The following is a 21,756-nucleotide window of genomic DNA, read 5'->3' as shown; positions in this document are numbered from 1 at the left end:
TTTTAGAAGTATGACTTGCTTCAGTACCTTAGGCATTGGAAATCGTAGCTTGGCCAGGTCCTCCACACCAACCAGAGGGATAGTGATTCGGTTGGGTAAAACCAAATAACTGTAGATTATGTCTTGAATCAGATTGTTAGAGAAGCCGCTGTAGGGACAGGAAGGACAGAGATGGAGGAAAAGGAAGATAAACAGGCTGAAGTATTTAGTTTTACAACAAAGACAGGAAGAATACTCTGTGGCTATAAATATCCTCTTACTGTCTAATTCTTTTGTGGTATATAGGAACATTGCTTGAGCTGGTTTATGCTTCTTCTAGATGATTCTAATATTTCAGAGATGCATGACGACAATGGTGAAGTGGGAAAACAAAATTGTACAGTGCTACTCTTTTATTAAGCTAACTTCTGAGGCAAAACTGGATAATTATAATCACTGAGAACTGTAATTAGAATGAATTTTTATCAACTGGTCAGGATTCTCCTCTAAGATAGATGGTTGTTATTACCGAGCAAGTGCCCAAGTAACATGACGTGTCTATTCTGATGAAAATTATTGCTTCAGATACGAATTAGATGCAATCCTGAAAAGGTCTCGGGAGTGATTTCTCAGCATTAATCAGCCAAAGAGGGAAAATGCATCATTGGCTGCAGGAAACATGATCAGGCTGCAAAAACAAATAACATCTTGTCACACAGAACTTAATGAGCTAATTCCCAGTGACTCCAACTCATTCAGTCATATAAAAATGTACCGCAGCTTGATTTCAGTCTGCATGTAATTTGTGTCCAAAATTTGGAGAAAGCCATATCTACTCTGTCTTGTTGAATTCTTTATGTGTAAACCACAAAAAATCACTTAAAACACTGATGACTCTGCTTCGTAGGCGACTGATCTTATTGGAAATATATACTGTATATACAAACAGTGTTCATACAAACAGCTTCAAAGCTAGTCTGATCAAATAATAAAACAAAACAAATTAATAACAAATTTAATGGATGCAGGCAAAGAGAAAATTCATTGCAAGAGTTTTGCCCAAGGAACAATATAAATACAGCAGAAAACTGGTGTGTAACTTTTCTATGATTCCAAGTATTTCTGTAAATTATGGAGATTTGGGCTTACAGTTAATAAAAACCTAAACTTCATTTCCTTAAAAAAATAATATTACACTAGACCAATAAGAAGGATTTTTAATCCAAAATGGCTGCACCTGACACTCTGTGGAAGAAGGCTTAGCCACCAAAGATCATTGCTAAAGAAGTTGGCTGTTTATATGTGAATCCAAAGATCATTGCTAAAGAAGTTGGCTGTTTATATGTGAATAATAATGGAAAATTAAGTGGAAGGAAAAAGTATTAAGAAAATCATGAAGCAAAGCCCATTCAAACACTTGGTGGGCATTCACAAGATCTTTACAGAACATGAAATCATTGCATCATGAACCAACAACTTCAGGACCTGGGATACACTGTTTCATTCCTTGCACTTTTGAATCACACCCACAAGCTGATAGACTAAATACCAAAAATCCAAGTGTAATCATAAAAATAATTAATTAATAAACCTCCGACGGATTTAATTGAAAGACCTGTTTATGGGGGTTTGACAGAATAAAGAGAATGAGATTTAGTTTTCTGTTCCATATCCAGAGTTCACAAGTTATTTGGTTGGATAAGAAGTATCGAGTTAATTTTATGTCTGCATTAAGAAATGAACAGAGGACTTCCATGCTCAGCTTAAAGATCAGTTAGCTTTAGGCAATCCAAGACTAATATGACAAAACAACAAGATAGAATACTGTGCAACACAAATGCTTGAGTGCTGACAGATTGGGTTACAGAAGAGCAGCGTCATCCTGATGCTTTTAATTCTGCAGCCTTTCGCATGATTTATGTCTCTAAACAGTGAGCACAATGCAACATGCTTTCTATCAACTAAATGATCTCTCTGAATTTTATTTTTACATCAATTTAGAAAATAATATAACATTATATATTGGTTAGTTGACACTGCTAGTTTGCATTGTGAGAGGAAAAACCTTTTATCTATTTGCATTGCAACTATTTTTAGAGTCATGCTAGTTTAGAAAACCTGCAGGTCTAGTAAATACTCAATCATCAACATAAATCTAATGTCAGCAAAGAGTTTCACATTCATTTCAAAATGTAAATTAAAATACAAATGTACTAGTTGTATGGGAACTGACATTTAGTTTCATTTGATTTACAGTGGCTTGCAAAAGTATTCCTGCTCTTTGTATTCTTTCAAATTTTAAGAGTGTTTCACCAATAGAATTTACTGTATAACTGTGAAGGTTTTACATGTTTCAAACAAAACCTGATGGTGGTGCTAGGTCCAGCCAGGCTTTGTGGACAGCTGAATGGTTGCTATGGGAGATTAAAGGATTCCTCAGACATAAAAGAAAGAATCAAGGCAACACTTTAAGAATTGATTGAGGTTAATATCGTGTTATCCTGGAAGAAAACCTGTTCGAGGCTGCAAAAGACTTGAGGCTGTGGCTTAGCTTCAGATTTCAGCAGACCACATTATACCCACAGCTATGAAAGGGTTTAGATCAGGGCTGGGCAATCCTGGTCCTCAAGGGCCGATGTCCTGCAACTCTTAGATGTCTCCCTGGTCCAACACACTTGAATCCAATATTTGAATCACCTCCTAAGTGCAGTCAAGTTCTCCATTATCCTGCTAATGACCTCATTATTTGACTCAGGTGTGTTGAAGTAGAGATACATCTAAAAGTTGCAGGAGACCGGCCCTCGAGGCCTGGAGTTGCCCACCCCTGGTTAGATCAACGTTCTGGCTAGAATGGCCCACTCAAAGTCAATTCTAATTAAAAATCTGTGGCAATGTGCAAAAATTGCTTTTCAAATATGTTCTCTGTATAATCAGACTGAGCTTGAGGTAGTCTAGTAAAATGGCAAAAATTGCACTGCCCTTATTGTTTCATTATTTTTATTTTTGGTCAAATAAAGTCAAGTAAATATGTTTTATTTGGCACGACTTACAGGTAAGAATAGTAAGAATTACTCCCAAATTTTACAAACAGGATCCTCTGAGCAATTTTAGTTGCAATTATTAAAACACTTACTGTTTTTAACATGACAGAATAACACATTTTTTAAACTGATAAATTAACAGTAACTTTCATTCAAATGCTTAAAAACTAATACAGATTTGCAGTTGTTTTTAAAGTTTGTGATAATTAACTTTATCATAAACTTTCTCCACTTCTTTCATATTTGCTAAGAACTAAGGGCCCCTCCCTATTTTTTTCAGTTTTATGCATTGTAACATTATAAGACCAACAAGGTCAAAACCAACTAATTAAACAGGTGAAATATAACCCTTCATTACAAATAAACAACAACTGATTAATAATGCATAGCCATAATAAATACTTACAAATAAGTGAGACAATACAATACCATAGTAGTTTTTTCAGAAACATTATCTGGTTCATTAAAAAAATCAGAAAGTGAAACATAAGGCAAATTTACTTCTCAATGGAGACTTTCTGTTGGTCTGTTACCAAGAGGAAAATCTCAATTTATCCATCATCAGTTTATCATTGAGGGAAACGGCTATATGATGACAAAGCTGAAACATTACTGGAAAAAAGAGTTAAAGGGATTCCTGCTGCATTAGTGCTTGTAGTGGCATTTTTCTGCTCTCCTGGCATAAACACCAGAACACCCACATATCTGTGTGTGTGAGTTATTTATGTTAGTATACTTCTACGGACTGCATACATGCTGTATATGCACTTTACTGGCAATTTACAACATGATGATTATGGTTTTTACATACCATTGAGTCATACAAATTTCAATGCCTTCGCTGTGCTTGTGTATGATTTGTACTAATTGTTGTGCCAGTCACATTATAATTTTTGCTGTAGCAGCTACCAGCCTGCCATAAAATCTATATGTTATAGAACAAACATTCATCGTCCACAGACGATAAATGCTGTTGGCATTAATAGTCCCTGAATGTGCCCTCTTGGACAGTGAAGATATAAATGTTTTCAGTTACACAGTAAAATGTTCCCTCATCAGCAGAACTCATTGGCACCTACATTAGGGTGTAACAGATATTCACAACTCTCCCAAGAAATCTTTTAATGCATTCTCCAATGGCAGAGGTTTAAATGTGCAGCATTGTGATCAAGTACCGGCTCCTTTGTAGGTTAATTCTGTTTTTGTGAAATTTACATGTCTAAGATTTTCAAACAACCTTCAATATCAGACAAAGATCATTTCAGTATTTCCAAAAGGCAATTTTATTATGATAATTTCATTTACAGTGAGTTAAAATGTATGCAAACTAACCTGTGCCTACATAAAGATATAGTTTCAGTGTTTATCCTCATTGTGTTGTTTTATAACCAAGATCAAATAGGAAAGTGTGCAAATATATTTTAATCTGTCTATATGAATGGAAATGGTTATACATATGTGTATATGAGTAAGACCTGTTTGTTTTGTAAAATTAGATGACAGTTGGTGAATAATATAAAGAGAATGAAAGAAACTGAATTGAAAGTGCAACCAAAAAACAACTGAAAACTGAAGGCGGTAAAAACATTTTTCTCTGAACTGGAGAACATTCTGAATGGATGCCAAGAAAGGACTAAGAAATTAGATTTTTTTTTCTAAAGAAAGAAATATAATCTGTTAGTGTCTTACATGAAGTTGAATCTCTCAGCTCTCTTTTTAGGTTATTCATAGGGATTTTTAACATCAACCTTGTAAAACCTTGTCTGTACACTTTTATATTCATATAATATCTAAATAGCAGGGCAGTACCAGGGCACATCTATTGATTAAAATAATAGATAACATCTATATCTGATGTGTTTGTGGCAGAAGAGTACAACTCTTGTGAATCCAATGCACAAATGAAGCAAAAACCATTTTCCTTTAGAAAAATGCAACAGATACATTTTGACAACATATTAGCCTTTTAAAATATACAATGATCCAAGCTGATACTGTGCATTCTGATGGGAAAGTTGTTCTCCAGTTATACTGCTGTATCTTTCAGCCCCACAAGGGGGGATGTGGGCTGGTGGAGTCTCTGAGTTCCTGCACCGAGGACAATGAATAACGGCAAAACAAGCACAGGCACCAAAATGGATTGTGAATTCAAATTAATCAAAGTTAGCAACAATAAACAGTAGATTTAAGTACAATATTAATAAGTGTATAATTATAATTTTCCACTTGTCTGTTAATTGTTATTCTGCAAAACGACAACAGTCACCCTTATGATTACATGAGAATGTTTACAATTATAATCACAAACACTTGCTCAGTTTTTAAAACATTTCTATGCAATTAGAATCTACATAATGTAATAAACATTTACTGCACAGTAAACCTTATGCATCTAATAAGACATTTTGCTTTTACTATCTGCCTGTACAACAGAAGCTTCTTCCTCTTTTACTGCAAGTGCTCCCCACTACCGCATCAACCAACAAACCCCAAGGTGAACAGATTCATTTCACCCCCGCAGAGCAAAGAAACAAAGGGATGAAAGATAGGGTCCACTGGGCTCTGCTTCTGTCGAGTCTTTCTTCCCCACCACTGTACGTGACAAGCAGTTGAAATCCCAGAAAATTACATGCAGTATTAATGACTCTGTCACTTTCACAGCAGTTTAAATAATATAGGAAACCATTCAAGATGGAAGCGAGTAATTGTGTCTGAATGGTTCTTAATTAGCTCCCATTTGCTCTCTACCCAGACTAGTTAATAACCATGGGGGGAAAATTAAAGAATAAAGAGCAATAACGAGGAAAGAGTTTACAAAATAAAAAAAAAATGTCTAGCCTTCTTGTGCTCAGTTAGATACTTTGCTTTAAATATAAGCATGGATATCAAGGTATTACCTAGTAATATGTGACTGCTTGTCTTTGTCTATAATGACTTAAATAATGAAGGTACACGTCTATAAAAAAGCAAAACAAAAATGCATCTAACGTCCCTAAGATGTAGCACTGAAAACTTCCATCATGTCTTAAAGTAGCTGCTTTTTTGTGGAAGAACAAGGAAATCAAGTTTGCACTGACTTACTTGAGCCCAGGAATGTCCAGGATATTTGAGAGGCCAGTCCAGTTTATGTCTAGAAGCTAAACCATAGGGGAAAAAAACAAATAAACAAAAAAACAATGAGAACATACACATATACCCATGGGTAAGACTGGAGGAACAAAGAATGTGAATGACTTCAACTGGATTCAAACACTTAACGTTATTGTTTTCTGCCACCAACCTCCATTTACCGCTTGGCTTCATGTTTTCTGGCCAATAAACTGGCTGACTGATTACAGCACACGCAGAAAACTTATCTCAAGCAAACTTATATATCAAAAGTTTTCTTGGAAAAGTTGCTCTTGTTTTGTTCCAACAAACTTTTCTTACCTCATAATTCTGTCATATTTATTATCTTAGCCTCACCCAGATCACCCAGCAGCACCTATAAAACATTGTCAACCTCTTTAATTCCCTTGACCTCAGAGTTTTCTGACTCATCTTAAAATGGATTAACTTCTTTTTCTCACAGGTTTAAATAGTAAACAGCACACAGTGAGAAAGAAAACTATTTTGGAGTCAGGCCTGACTAATTAATATGTAATATCAAACTTTTCATCAACTAAGAATTTAATCTTCATACTTTAATTTAAATTAATAGGATTTTAAATTTATGACAATGTTGATAAATATCTTCAGTTTTGTGCAGAAGTTTTAAAACCATCACCTATCCTTTCCATGCTGTAATATATGCAATGACCCCTACATAATATGAGAATTTGTAAGAAACGTCTTAAATATTTTTTTTAGAAATAAGTTTTTCTTTAAGGATTTTAGATTTTAAAGAACATAAATTAGATTTTAAAGAACATAAATTCATATGTAGCAAAGCAAACATTTCAGCATTAATCTCTGTTTTAGAGATCACAAATTGAAAACCAAGCTAAAAACTAGAATATTTTATGAAAATGTGGGACTACCCTCCATTAGACAATGAAATGAGAGAAGAAACAAGGAATTTTTTTGGAGGAGACAGCTTAACAACAGGGCACTCATCGTCATCACTAGAAAATGCTGTGTGGAAACTTCAAATATTTGTCAACCAAATCCACAACCCATGAAAGTCATGAAATGCTGCAGCCAGACCTGGTTAAGTAAGTGGAAAATATTCCAGAGCTAATTTGTCAAAATGGAAGAATTCAAAAGACCTGTTTTAGGGGTAGTCCACCAGTTACCCCTTTCAGTTAGTCTAGCTGGTGTCAGATGACTACCTAATAAGAACTCTACATTCCTAAAGTGGAATGTAGAAACTCTTCTGTCCATTTGGTGATATAACTGTAGCAAAAAAAAGCATCTGTAGGGTCCTGGTGACTATTATCAACCAGCTCAGAATAAAAAAAACATTCTGCATTTTTATCTCATTCTAACAAAACAGCATTTGTTAGTTTAATGTCTTTTCTACCTTGAGGGCCAACCAGAGGATACTTGGCTCCATAATGTCTGTGAAACACTACTGTATGTAAAATACTCAATGCAACAAACATATCGAGGGAATAAAATGTTAGAAAAGCTGGTGGACAGACAGTCCACAGACAGCAGGCAAGTCCTTCTGTTGCTTGGGCATCAAGTGACATACTAGCTAGCTACCATTGTGAAGTGGTATCTAAAAGAAGATACCACTTCACAATTTTCACCAGACAAACACATTTTTTTAAACCACACTTGCCTTTACTAGGTTCAGCTTGGTAGTATATATTTGAACAATATTTTCTCTTCAAAACTGCCTTAATCAGTCGTAGAAATTCAAAAAGGATCACAAATATTCCTTAAAGCTTATGTTCTGTAAAGACATGATTACATCAACTGGTTTCTGTAGATCTGTGTGCTGTACATCCATTATGTAAATTTCTTGTTTCACTACATTTCAAAGATGGTCTGGTTAGATTGCTAATTGGGTGGTTGGAAGACAAATTCTCCATCATGGTACACTACCCTGCTTAAAGTAGTTGTTAGGAGATTAGTACAGTATGGTCATAAAATCTCCTATTGTCAAAATGTGACATGCAGCCACATTTTTTCTTCGTACAGTAACTGATGGCATGGTATCCTACTGCTACAGCCCATCTCACTGAAGTGGTGAAATGTTGCATTTTAAAATATACTGCAGTATTCAATGCACCTTGTATTTAACAAGCTATTTTTGCTATTGAGCTATTTTTGCCTTCCAGTCATGTTAAACCAGTCTACCTGTTATCCTTTGGCCTCTGGATATGCTACCTACTAGGAAACTTTGTTTGCAAAGTTTAAAGATGATGTGTGTGAAAGTCCCAATAGAACAACAATTTGTAACCTTGTGTTACAAAACTGACACCAAAAGCGTACCCTGATCACCATGGATATCAATATAAACAGAGTTAGAGTAAGCTTGGATATTTCTCTGTATAGAACTGCAGAAAAAGAGCTAAATGAAAGTGTTGGACATTTACAGTAACTACAGGAAAGAATATGTTCTTAAGGATTAAAACAAACACTGCATTCAACATTAGACACAGTTTACAGCTTTAAGAAACAGCATTAAAAGCACATATCCCTGAACAGAAATGAACACAAAACACCTGCTTAATAATATATTCACAAAAGCCACGGAGGCTGTCTGGGGTCTCATTAGTTCTCAGAATAATGAGGTGAGGGACATTGTACTCTTGCTGCATGGAAAAGCTACTATCAATGTTATTTGTGATCACATAAAACCTACCAGTTCCAATAAGGAAAAGATGGGGGAAGGTTTGTGATAAAAACAAATCAAAGAGATGATTGAACAGAAAGAAGTCAGCACAGGGATGCAAGCAGAATCAGCCTCTCAAAGGGCTTTGATCTGCTTCTGCCTCACAGCTCTAAAAGCAGTGTTTTCTTAATGAGCCTTTCTCACTCTTGTTCTCAGGCTCCCCTGCTTCTTCTGCAGCAGACTACAGCATACAACACCAAACGCTGCAAGGTGGAGGGGGAGGACTGCGGGACTGTGAATGATCGGGTGGGGATTCTCAGGGGGATTTGTGGTGTAGATACAAGACTCCAGCTCATTGACAAAACAAGTGTGCTGAGAAAATATTCTACAATGAAGCTTTTGGAGATGGCTTGGTTGATGTGATGGATAAAACAGGGAACATTGCAATTTTGAAGGTTAATCATTGACTTCCTCTCCTGCACACAGCTGCTACTTTTTTTGTTCTTAAACACATTTTTTTTTAATAAGAGCAAATTTAAGAAACACCTTGACCTCCACACAGACATGTTTGCACTGCTGCCTTGCAGAGATTTTAATCAATAACACTCTGTGAGCACTCAATCTGCAACCCATCGGGTATATTTTAAGGAGAACATCTCTGGGGATCACAGTCAATATTTTTGAGCTTCCAGTGTAGAATACCAATACCTGAATACCAGAGAGCAGAGTCAATATCTACTGTACACTGGGTCCTGTTTGCCTACATTTGGTCAAATGAGATACTGTACACCAAACCAGATAGTCTTTTTTGCTGAACGACTTGAATACACTCTTCATATTATAGCTAGCTATGTGGGAGCAGATATTTGAAGAAATAATAAATACAATCAGGATTGTATTTCTGGTGATTGTATTCCAAGTTTCTGGTGGGTGATACAATTTATGAGGGATGTGTGCCATATTCCTAGTCTCTAAATAGGATAATTTTGGTGATGAGGATTATACACATTTTCACTCATTTCATTTAAAACAATAACTCTGAATCAGAGATGCTGCAGTCTGTGTTTAATTGACATATTCTTCATCTCACTGCAAGCATCTGTCAGTGACGTGTGAAGATTTGGTGCAAAAGGTCCTTTCACCAAACTTTACACTTGACACAGTGCAATCAGAAAAGTATTGTTCGCCTGGCAACTGTCAAACCCAGACCTATTCATTGGATTGCCAGACAAAGAAGCATAATTTGCCCCTTCAGAGAACACGTCTCTGCTGCTTTACACTACTGCATCTGATGCTTTGCAATGCAATTGGAAACAAAGGCTTGTATGCAGCTATTAAGCCATGGTGATCCATACCAGAAAGCTCTCTATGTACTGATACTGACATAATCTGAGGACCACATGAAGTTTAGAGCTACTTAGTTGCTGACTCTTCAGGCATTTGGTGACCTCTGCACATTATGCATCCCAGCCTCTGCAGATCCCACTCTGATTTTATAGTGGCCTACCACTTTGTGGCTGAGTTGCGGCTGTTTCCAATCACTTTTACACTTAGCATACACTCAGCACTTAACAGCTGATCTAGGAATACTAATACCTTTCTTAATCATAGATTATCCAAGTTTTTTGTCTTGTAAATATGTCAAATTAATCTAGATGTTTGGTGGAAATTTACTTTTCCATTGGTAATTTTTTTTCTTTGATTTACAAGGGTCCTAATTCTCCATTGTAGGTAGAACAATTGTTTATGATCAAAATAATGTTTCACATTAATCAAATTTAATATAGTCCAATCTTAATCAAATGTATTTTCATGACATAGATTCTCTGCAATGTTTAGTTACAAAGTTTAAAATGTTAAAATGTTAAAAGCCAAGAGCCAAAATACAGAAGACTGGTCTAACCTGGTGGCTCCAAAATCATTATAATTAGAGACACTCAAATGACCTAAGCAGCCTTACTAACAATTAAAGGCATTTCACAATAAACTTAAATCTTATATTTTATGGCTCACACTTTTCTGAGGATTGAGAGTGTCCTCTAACTGACACTTAAAGCTAAATGATGTTTAGCTTAAATGATGATGTTTATTCTATTACAACTTAAGAGAATCAGGAAGTTAGCTTAAAACATTTTTTTTAATGAGGAAATGCCAGCAATTTCCCATAATGCTGAGCAACATCTTCAGTGAACAAACTGTGTGAACACAACTGTGTGAAAGCTCTTCAATATGTGATTAATTAATTCAATCCAAAAACGCACGCTGAAACTAACAATGAAATAATCATGTTTGCAGGACAAGCATCCTCCACAGATTCTCGACTGCAGTCCTCGGCGTCAGCAGTCATTAAACAAAGTGTTTGTTCATCAGAGCTGCAGCAATAAAATCTCACTGCAGAATGTGTTGCATCTTCTATTTACACCGCACAGAGTCACATCTATTGTGATCACACACAGTCCAGACATGGCTAAGACCTCACAGGATCTGGAAATGTCTCATTTATTATTCAGCGACCAACCTCGTAGGAGAGGAGAATATATTATTTAAAGTCTGGTCCACACAAATTCTTGTGACTTTGTTTTTTTTCTATCATAGGTTTGCTGATTTAGCATGTCATTTTTTCTTTACTACTCTAAACTAATGCTGTTATACTGCCATTTGTTTACATGTGGGATTACATCATAATTTATGGCCTGAAGCAGCTTCTTCCATCTGCCTCCTGTAGAGGAGTAATAGCTCAACTTTAGCTCGGTGCCTGGGGTAAAGAAATCTGCCAAAGTAGGTCTGGCTTGATCTGCAGCTATTTAAAGCGCCAGTAAAGCTCCACTGAGTCCAAGCATTTGCTATAAATTGGTCAAACAATTTTAAGCATTGCAGCGGCGGCTCAACAGAGGTGTTGAATTGTGAGATCGATAGAGCGTGTGCACTGGAAAATACCAACAATGTGGAGGCAAATCATGCCAGATGACTTTATCAGACAGTGCTTGATTGCATTTGAAACAAAGGGAAAAAATAACTAACATCTATCAGGAAATTGAAGCAGTAAAATATAATCCCGGCACCTTATGAAGTGATTAAGGGGGGATTTTTACGAATAGTTAGAAGAAAAGCAACAACTGGCTTATAAGATGTAACATACAGTCCATGGCAAAAGTACTTTTCCCTCCTTTTACTGAAATTCAATCACACACTTCACTGTGCATGACTTCAGATGATGGACAAACACAAAGTAGTACTTTAATGTGTTTTTGTGACATAGATACAAAATGATATATTGTTCTAAAATCTTTTTTACAACTACAATCTGAAATTGTGCCTTGTGTTTGTATTCAACCACCTTGGGCCAAAACTATTTCTTTCTGCAAATACAACTGCAGCTCTTTCAGGTTATGGAGTATATTTTGTTAATTCTTCTTGTAAAATTAGCTCAAGCTCCATCAGATTGTATGGAGACCTACAGTACATATTTCCGTAATGCATGGCAAATAGTTGGACCATCAATAGATTTTCCAACTTGAACTGAGAAACTCTGAATTTTTTCTTGTTGACATTTCTATATTGCTCTCTCATCCCAGCCACTTAGTTTAGAGGAGATGCCTCTCTAAACTAAGGCTCTCAAGGCAGTAAAGTGAAGGCAGACATTTTACTGCTTTCCTATAAAGCTCACACATTGTTTTATATCATAACTTTAAACTTCTCCGCAAATTTATCCCTGTGCTGTTTGCTGTATTCCTTGGTTTTCATGATGCTGTTTGCTTAAGAACATTCTCTGAGGTCTTTATCTTAGATAAATTGCATGTATCTAAGACAACTGTTATCACTGGACTTTATTTAGGCACTTTCAGATTATCATATGTAAAATTCTTCCACTTTCTGGAAATACTATATAAAATACCTTTTATGATTGAATTGGTGTGAGTAATTAGGTCAACAAGCTGGGCAAACCGAATGGCGGTGGCAACTTTTATCTCCTTTAATGCATGCATTACAAATGCAAATATAATACTGAATGATTTTTACAACACAGGTTCTGGAATAGATCCAGAAGATATCTGGTCCCGTATTTCCACATTTAAGTTATCTGTTCTGATAATTGCTCTCTGTTTAGCATGTTAAATTGGATAATTCCCAAGCCTAGTGTGATTTGAACTTACTGGCTTCTTGAGGAAAAACAGGGACAGTCCTCCAACTAGAGGCACGTCCCCCAGCAAGGGTTCCATCACCACTCTCATTACACCGTGGATCTATGGAAACACAGGAGAGAACAAGAGTAATGCATGTGGACATGAGAGAAGGAAGCTTAAGAGAGTTGGAGCTCGACATTCCTGAGCGGTGGAGCGGCCGGAGCTGGCACACACACACACGATAGGCTGGAAACTCGATCGCTGTCAGGCTTTGCACCTGCCAGCTTCATCCTCCACCTTTTCCATATTGTTTTATGGAAATTGCTGGGATTATAGAGTCTGAAAAGGTTTAGTTGTGCTGTGTGGTAAACAAAATGCTGCTGAGAACACCAGCAGGGAACAAAAGAAATTTAAAAATGACTTAAACTCAATACAGCTTCTGGTTTATAAGAAGATAAACTGACGTCTGACCCCACAAAAAGCTAATTATATACTGTATGATCAATGACCAATAGGATTTAATCCAAGTGCTCCTGAAGCAAAAAACAACTTGTATTTGTGCTGTTCATAATGACTGTAAAAGAGATGCTCTTTGCAGGTCTCCATGAGTTGCATAACGGGAGCAGGGTGCAACAAATGTTTCCTCAGGAGAAGATATAAAAGCACTCTGAGGAATAATGCAGATTTCTCCTACCGCCTAATGATCGTCAACAGCAACACAGACAGAGCCGGGGAGATAGAAATAAGTAATGATAGGTTTAGGCATCAATATGGGAACATATTGACAACAATTTTTACAGTTAAGCAATATTACAATTGTCTTTACACTTATTAATGATAATCAACAAGGAAGCCATATACAACGCACTGGAACACATGATCTAATAATAATTTATGTGCCAAGTAAAAATGTTTGTAAGAATAAATCTACTCCCTTAGTGCCTTGATCATGTTGTTATGACTCTATATGTTTTCCTAAAATAACTCTGGCTTTATATGCTTTACAGAATAGTCTTGTAAATAATAAACGGTAGGACAGACCTCTGCCTCCCATCTCTGTGTCCCTCTCTATCTGCTGCTGTATGACTTTTGTTTGATGGTTTTTGCTGAGACCAAAACTCAAGAGAAAGAGGAAGTACCTCAGCAAAAAGAGAGAAATGAATCAAACCAAAGGGATTTTCCTCACCTGAATGCTCTTGATCCCAGCTTTGCAGTAGTAGCGTTTGATGTCCACATCAATCTCAGTGTTCCCAACAAAGCTGGGAGGCAGGGACAAAATCTTATCAGGTTTCCATCACTTTTTATAACAATTTTCATCTCTTGATTTATTTCCTTTAGGATTTCATGTTACAATGCTCAAAAAAATCAAATGCTCTTAAAAAATATACATGGAAACTGAGAACAGGTGAAACTGCTGCTAATAACTTTTGAGTGATTTTCACAGGAACAAAAGCTGATTATCCTGTTATTTTTATGTTAGTTTAAGAAAAATAAAACTGTTGTTACACTCAATTTTATTATTTAGAGTCATTGCCATGACACCTACTTATGAGTCAATAGTTTATAGTGTAGACTACACAATTCAATACTGTATTATAGTAGTAGAGTGCTCAGTGAGGGATGTTTCTTGACAAAACATTTTCAGCTTTAATTAGTCTGTTGTGTAACTCTCTTGATTCCAGGCAAAAAAAAATGGCACATTTTGCATGACTGCTAATGAGAAAACAGACTTTTCTAAATTCAAATTACTTAAAAAACAAACTCTGTTATTTTTGAATGATTATATTTAAATAGATTTCAAAGTTAGCGTCCATGCTTATACATCCTCCAAGCTTATTCTCTCCTCAGTAGATGTATAAAAAGCCTTAAAGTAAAGTCAGCATCTATAGATAAGAACTGCAGCACAGAGGTGCACCTTGGGGGTCACCAAGTCTCCAAAATAACCTTTTCTGGTTATTTTGGAGGCTTATCAAACTCTTTGTTTGATAAGTCTGACACAAAAAATATATTTTCTGTAAAACCATCAAAAATACATTTTCTATACATTTTGATGTGATCAGCTGATCAAAATGTGTGTTTTGATCAGATGATCCTAAGATTCAGCTATACAGCAATAGGCAGTGCAGGTTGCTCTTGTGTTAAACAGGAGATGAATACATAGAAAAGTCTCCCATGCCCAATTTTAAGTATGGTGAAAATTTTGTGATGCTGTGGGCCAATGACTTTGTGTTTCCAATCAAAGGCCATTGGAGCTTTTACGTTACATTACTTTACATTACATAACAAGAAAAAATCCTCCTTCTACAAGCTTTATTTATTAACATTGGATTTATTTCCTCACTGAATAGATGTACAAAAAATAAAAATATGATTTTTTTCTATTTTTTCTAGTGTGAGAGAATGCCACAGCAAAAAAAACTTCAGCATTTTTACAATTACTGCCAATTACTATGGAGGGAACTATAGGCATTTTATAAATAATACATACTTTTGTGATTTTATATTCCCTCAGAGATCTTTCTGGGCAGTTTGCAAGCCAAAAATCCGTGCCAACATGGATGCTTTTGATTATTTCTCAATTTCTCTGTAACTGCCAAGTTAAGGGTCACAAAAGTTGGAGGAGATGTGAAAAGCAAGAAGCAACTAAATAGATGATGGAGAAGTCTGGTCTTAGCAAAATTTGACTTTCTGAAACAAGGTTCACTGAGAGTTTGCTGTCAGTGTTAAATGTGGAATTATTCTGGCCAGGAGTAATATCTTAAAGAATCAAAATGGCAAATATTATTGACTCACCTGATCTGCAGGTCCATGATGATCTGCCTCCGATCCACATTTTCTGTATAAACCTTGACTCCATTGATCCTGAGCGGCTAGAAAATAACAAAAGTAACCATTATGGCAACAACACCACTCCAGCTGATTAACACTATAACAACACCCCCTCAACTCTCACATGCTTGGCACAAGGTCGATCTGTTTTCCAACTCCCCACCCACCCGTCCATGGAAAGTATTTGTGACACTGACCTCTCTGTCGTGTATTTTCATGGTTGAGCTAGAACCTCCCCCAGCTGCCAGACAGCACCTGCTGACAGCGGCCTGTTTTGTAACTACTAGAGCAACACATTGGCATTTTCTGCAACACTCACTTTGTTTCCTATGTCGATCTTACTGAAGCAGAAGGTGCTGAGATGGACGTGGCACTCCTTCACCGCCGGCTCGATCATCTCGCGGAACAGTTTTTCCACAAACTGACAGATGTACGGCCACATCTGCATGACAGTCTGCAGGAAAATAAAGGCATATGTCTCTTTTTACTTAAGTAAAATCTTTCAGATGTGTTGCTGCTAGTGTCACTCTGTGAATGACATATTGGTTTAAAATATTGAAAATGTACTTCTATTTTAGGAAAGCGGGGTCAGAATTGTTCCCATCAACTGAGACGTCAGAGCATGCAATTTTTATTCACCCCCCCTACTCAGAATGCCACAACTATTTTAATATATGCTCGTGCGTGACTTATAATGCACATCCTGGTTGTTGCCATGGGGATTCACAGCAGGCACAGCATGCTTCTCACACTGGTGCAGACACAAGGCTGCATATTTAAGCTAAATTTGCTGCAGTTTGACAGACAGAGTGTGAAGAGGAAAGGGTAGCAGGGTAATAGACTTTCAGTTTAGAAAACATCAATAAAAAAAAGGGAAAATAAAGATTCACTGAAGTAAACAAAGCAAAAGAGGCAGATGTTCAATTTATTTACCTTGTTTAACCACTCCACCCGCTCTACATCTGGGAAATGGACCTGCAGTGAAGAACAGAGGACATGTTCATTTAAAGAATACATAAAATTCTCATTTACAGAATCATAAGTTTTGCAGCTCTGCTTGTTGGCAGGTAAGTACATTCTTGCTCCATCTGTTAGTGCATCTGTATGTTTTTGCTCATGTTTTCTTTTTTTAAGAGAATAAGGCTATGTTCACACAGCAGGTTTTAAGGCTCAATTCCGATGTTGTGCTGAAGTTTGATTTTTTACTTGTTTTTGCAAGGTCATTCATACTATTAGTTATATGCAACCACAATTACGACTTCAGTGTCAATGATTTATAACCCCAAAGAAACCCGCATGCACAGAAGAACATTGTCGTCGCACAGCAGCCCACTGTTTACAGAAACAAGTAATGGATGGAACTGTTTATGGATCAATTTTGAAGTTTACTCAGCAATGTGAGCCGACAGTATTGTCACAAAATCATAACAAGATGAAGGAAGCTAATAAAAAGAAAGCACAACTAATAATAACGGCATTTTGTGGAGCATTGTGGACTGAGAGTCAGTGGTTTTCTGTTAAAATAATTTAAGTTATGGAGGCAACAGAGGTAGGAGTTCATCCTGCAATCAGTGGGTCGCTGATTTGAGCGTCCGTCTAATGCCCTTGGGTAAAACACTTCACCCACCTTGCCTGCTGGTGGTGGTCAGAAGGACTGATGGCACAAAATAGGTGCCTGAACTGTCAGCTGGTGCTACAATCCAGTAACTTGCTAACATGATGATGGGCATGAATGGGACTAACTTATTTCACTGTAAAGGATCTTTGAATGTCCTGAAAAGTACTATATAATTCTGATAGATGTGTTTGAGATTTTGGGGGTTTTAAACCTATCATAAAACGGTTGAACTGATGTGAGTGGCTTTCAGATATGATTTGACATGTGATGCAACAGCTTCAAGAGACAGCACTATTTCTCAAGACTCAGCATTCATGTCAAAATGTGGACAGGAAAGTGACAAGAGCAGGGCGATGGGGAGCATAAAGTTTCAGCTAATATTTAAAAATCAGGTTTATAGTTTAATAAAGTTGTCAAGTAGAGCCGCACAGGCGTGAGAATATTGATTATTCAGTCCATGACATCAATGTGGAGGTGGTGCTAAACTTAAAAGACTTTGAGATCTTTAAACTATGTTTAACACACTGGTTTCATTTCTTCTGCAGCCTTCTGTTGGAGACAAAGAGTTACAGCTAAAAGGATTTGACATTTTTCTGACATAATTCTACTTTTATATTCAAAACACAAAGTTCACAGAAAAGAGAAGACTGAGAGACGCCTGTTTAAAACCATGATTGTGGATGGGATTTTAATAAATAGATCACTCCAAGTGGTGCTTTTGAAATGGAATCAAAATTTTAAACTTTTTTACAAATCAAACAATAATGAGTGTGGCTGGTGAAATTATTTTCAGCCCTTTTTTATGCTGTAATCTCTAAATGACACCTGGAAGTGATTGCAGAGGAGCGGGCGCTGCTAGGGCCTTTATCTTCAAATGGAAAGAGTATGGCACACTACAAAACTACTCTAAAAGTGTAAAATTTATCAAAAATAATAACATTATTACCATCTTTTTAATACACACACCCACAAGATGACGGGTTTATGATTCTTAAGCTATGTTTATAAAAATTCTATGTTCAATCTAAAAATATGAGGTTCGGGTTTAAACAGTCTAATAATTCTGGGCTTTACTCTGAAGAAAATCATATTGAGTCAAAACTTTCTGCTGTGAAATGGCTTTTTAGCGTAGCAGCTAATAGGAATCTAAACTAAGATACCATCTTCAGTGTCAGACAGGCTTTAACATAACTTTAACATACCTTTAACATACCTGTGTCAAGAATGATAGCCTCTATTCAGATGAGTTTCAGCCAAGAAGCAATGGAAAACTTGCTGTGGGTGTAAATGACATAACTTCTCCCTTGTTTAAACATTCATGTCGCCCCCTAAGAGAATGGCACCCTGAATGATGAGCCACTGACATGACTTTAAAAATGTCAAATAGATCTACGTACTACAACAATTCTTTTTCAGGTTATCTGCCTCCCTCTTACCCTCCCCCTAAATTCGTCCTCAGTCACAACAATCCTCTGCAAATTGTCCTGCACTGATTCTTGGTTTTCTCATCTTTGTCTTTCCCTACTACCTGGCAGCTCCATAGGCCAAATGATTTGTTTTTTCACAAAGAGCTGTTGGATATTCCTGAAATTGCAGCTATTTTTACTCCTGATAGTGTAAATCTATACATTGTGTGTCAGTAACACTCAAGGATCATTGTAGTGGATCATTCCTGACACAGATGACAGTACATAACATGCTAAAGGTCACAGAGAGTGATGAAAGCTGCTGAGAAAGAATAGAGTTGGAAAAATGTGTTGATCACATTTATTATCAAAACATTGAACATTTTATACATTCATACTTGTATAAAAAGCCAAAAGTCTATATTATTCCCCACGATAAGCACTTATAAGTTACTAAAGTTAACAGATATTTGTTCTTTACTTTGCTTACGTCTATGAAAATCGAAACACACAAGGTAGAGAACATTAGATTTTATAATCTTAGTGACACTGTAAATAATTGTTCTCTTTTTTGAATAAAAGGAATTAGATAATGATCTACATTTTCACTGCAAGTTTTGTTAATGGCTTTGAGACAATTTAACAGTGGTATTTATAGTAAAGGAGTGGTGTTTATAGTAAAGGTTATCAAACTATGACAATATTATACCGACTCATGTGAACAATTAAATGACAAGATGCTGATTTTATTTGATTAAATCCAAACCATGCAAAAATGTTGAACGCCCACTTTATGATGTTCTTATAAAGGTAATAATTGCTAAATGGCCTGTTTTGCACTTGTATTTTCATAACATGAAAAGCAAAATTAAAAGTCTTTTACTAAATGGTTTGTTACCAGTTCTATGAAATGTCATGCAGAATTTACATTTTTGACAGGCAAGGAGAGACTCTCTTCATTTCATTAAAGGAATTGAACAATAAAACCTTTTTTTCATAATTACATAGATATTTATGACAAAAATGTGTAAGTTGATCTAATTTAATTTCTTTAAAACTGAAAGCGATGCATCACTTCATACTTGAAAGGGGGGTACTTCCCACCTGTGCTGACAACTGACCTTTTAAAACAGTTTTCATACTTTCCTAGTGTACAGTATGAAAATATGGTAAGATGACTCTAATTACTAATATATATACCAGCAGGAAGCAGGAAGAGTTAACTGGCTGAAACAGGAATAACAACCCAAATGAATGTGAATAGGATGGCAATTCATCTCCATAACATAAAAATGTTTAAATGCAAATTGATCAAACTTTAGGTATTAGTTGATTTACTCGTGGTTACAAAATGGAAGAACGTAGAAAAGGTAATGCATTGCTTAGATAAGAGGTAAGGGTACAATTGATGAAGGGACAAATTGACCTGTGGTCAACAGGAGATATCACTGAAAGATCTTAAGACAAAGCATAAGGAAGAAAATAAAAACACAAACGAAATAGGGTCATGAACAGGAACTTGTGGAACTTCATGTATAAGCATAACTGGCAATTATCTGAAGTTGAATATTATATCAAAAATTTTTAAAAACAATTTTGAAACTTTAACTTTTAAAACGTGCAGTGACTTTGCCTCTGTGCTACTATGTATGTTGTTTATATGTGTTGTACAAATAGTTATTTTGTACTACGAGTCAATTGATATTGACCAAGGATTTGTACTAATCTTCCACAAAAGAAGGGGATGTCCCAGAATGCTCTTATTAAATTATTACAAAAGGGAGCCAACTGAGCACAAATACAATAGATCCATGAACAGATCCCTGTGGAACTCCACATTCAATAGTAACTGAAGAATATTTAATGTTCAGCTTTGCAACAGAAATACTTCAACCTGATTTTGAAATCCTTAAAAATCTTAGTACATTTTGATGTCAGTAAACAAAAACATGCATAACCTATTATCATGTTATATACCAGATTTTTATTATTCTATATTTTATCAATAGCGTTCTAGTAATTTTTGAAACACTAATGGGTTTCCATTGATTATTAATTCAAGCCCTTCTAACACAGATAGGGCAGAAATAGGATGAATTTCTGAAAGAGATATAGTAAATCTGCATGGATCCTAAAATAACAGAGACTTAGTGGGCATGTTTCCCTCCCAGCGTGGTGTCTGGTGTACCATTGTACCATTCTGTATTTAGAATGGGGCTGGGGTCTCATGTCACAGTCTAGGGGGGTGAACAGCTGTTTCATCGCGGCTTTACAGCTCAAACCTGTAACGCCTGATCTGGTCAGGTGATGGTTTATTTTCCTGGAAGCTCAAAACATATTGTTCACAAGAACCGCACAAATGCTTCTGAGAAAGACGGCTCGGTAATGGACAAGCAACATATCTTACCCATGGTGGTAAATCAGAGCTGGTTAGGCTATGTTTGGCACATCGCTCCTCTTGGTCAAAGAAAGCAAGAGCTCGGCTCAGCCGGCTGAGCTTCCCTCCTGCGTTTCTCCTCCAGCAGAAAAAGATAAAAAGTCCAATCAGCAGCCAGCTGAAACTGAATTCAAAATACCCCAGGGCGTAAATTGGGAAAATTATGACAAAAGTCTTTACGAAGTGGACCCATGTGTGGGTGAGCTCGCTGCTGGAATACACCGGGGTGTCGTCGAGTGCGCTCCCCGGAGAGGTATGGGGAAAGTTGGACGCATGCTGGACGCTGTGTCCGTTCTCCTTTGGAGTCGCAGGGCTCGCATTGTTTGAGTGGGCTCCGCGGACTGCTGTCATTGTGTCTCCTGACATGTCTCTTGTCCTCAAACTGTCACAGTGCGGGTTAGGTCGAACAGTACAGTTCCATGTGCGAAGCGTTGCGTTTCACGTCGGCTCACCTGCGCAACCTCCCATGGTCCTGCGAGGCTGCGCTGACATCTGCTTTATTAGTTTTCAATGAGAGCCGCTTGCAAGATGCATGTCTGTACTGTCCACTGTTCTGCT

At 36.6% G+C, this 21,756-nt stretch overlaps 1 protein-coding gene across 6 annotated transcripts in view; it reads right to left on the bottom strand.

Annotated features, from left to right (window-relative positions):
- esyt2 (extended synaptotagmin 2) overlaps positions 1-21,756 on the bottom strand; it is a 38,504-nt gene extending 16,748 nt beyond the window's left edge. For 5 of the 6 annotated variants that reach the window (XM_014468605.2, XM_023325926.1, XM_023325923.1 and 2 more), the window contains exons 1-8: positions 21,169-21,756; positions 16,671-16,712; positions 16,057-16,191; positions 15,702-15,778; positions 14,095-14,167; positions 12,939-13,028; positions 6,102-6,157; positions 28-148 (exon numbers count right to left, since the gene is read on the bottom strand). In XM_014468605.2, the coding sequence (XP_014324091.1) occupies positions 28-148; positions 6,102-6,157; positions 12,939-13,028; positions 14,095-14,167; positions 15,702-15,778; positions 16,057-16,191; positions 16,671-16,712; positions 21,169-21,564 (990 nt within the window). In that variant the 5' untranslated portion in view covers positions 21,565-21,756. Of the gene's footprint in view, positions 1-27; positions 149-6,101; positions 6,158-12,938; positions 13,029-14,094; positions 14,168-15,701; positions 15,779-15,934; positions 15,992-16,056; positions 16,192-16,670; positions 16,713-21,168 lie in introns of those variants that run through there. The other variant, XM_023325927.1, reaches the window with a different exon arrangement.

This window comes from Xiphophorus maculatus, chromosome 21, assembly GCF_002775205.1.
Source record: "Xiphophorus maculatus strain JP 163 A chromosome 21, X_maculatus-5.0-male, whole genome shotgun sequence".
Classification (NCBI taxonomy): Eukaryota; Metazoa; Chordata; class Actinopteri; order Cyprinodontiformes; family Poeciliidae; genus Xiphophorus; species Xiphophorus maculatus.
Note: the sequence above shows the minus strand (reverse complement) of the source record. Positions and strands in the feature narration are given on the sequence as shown.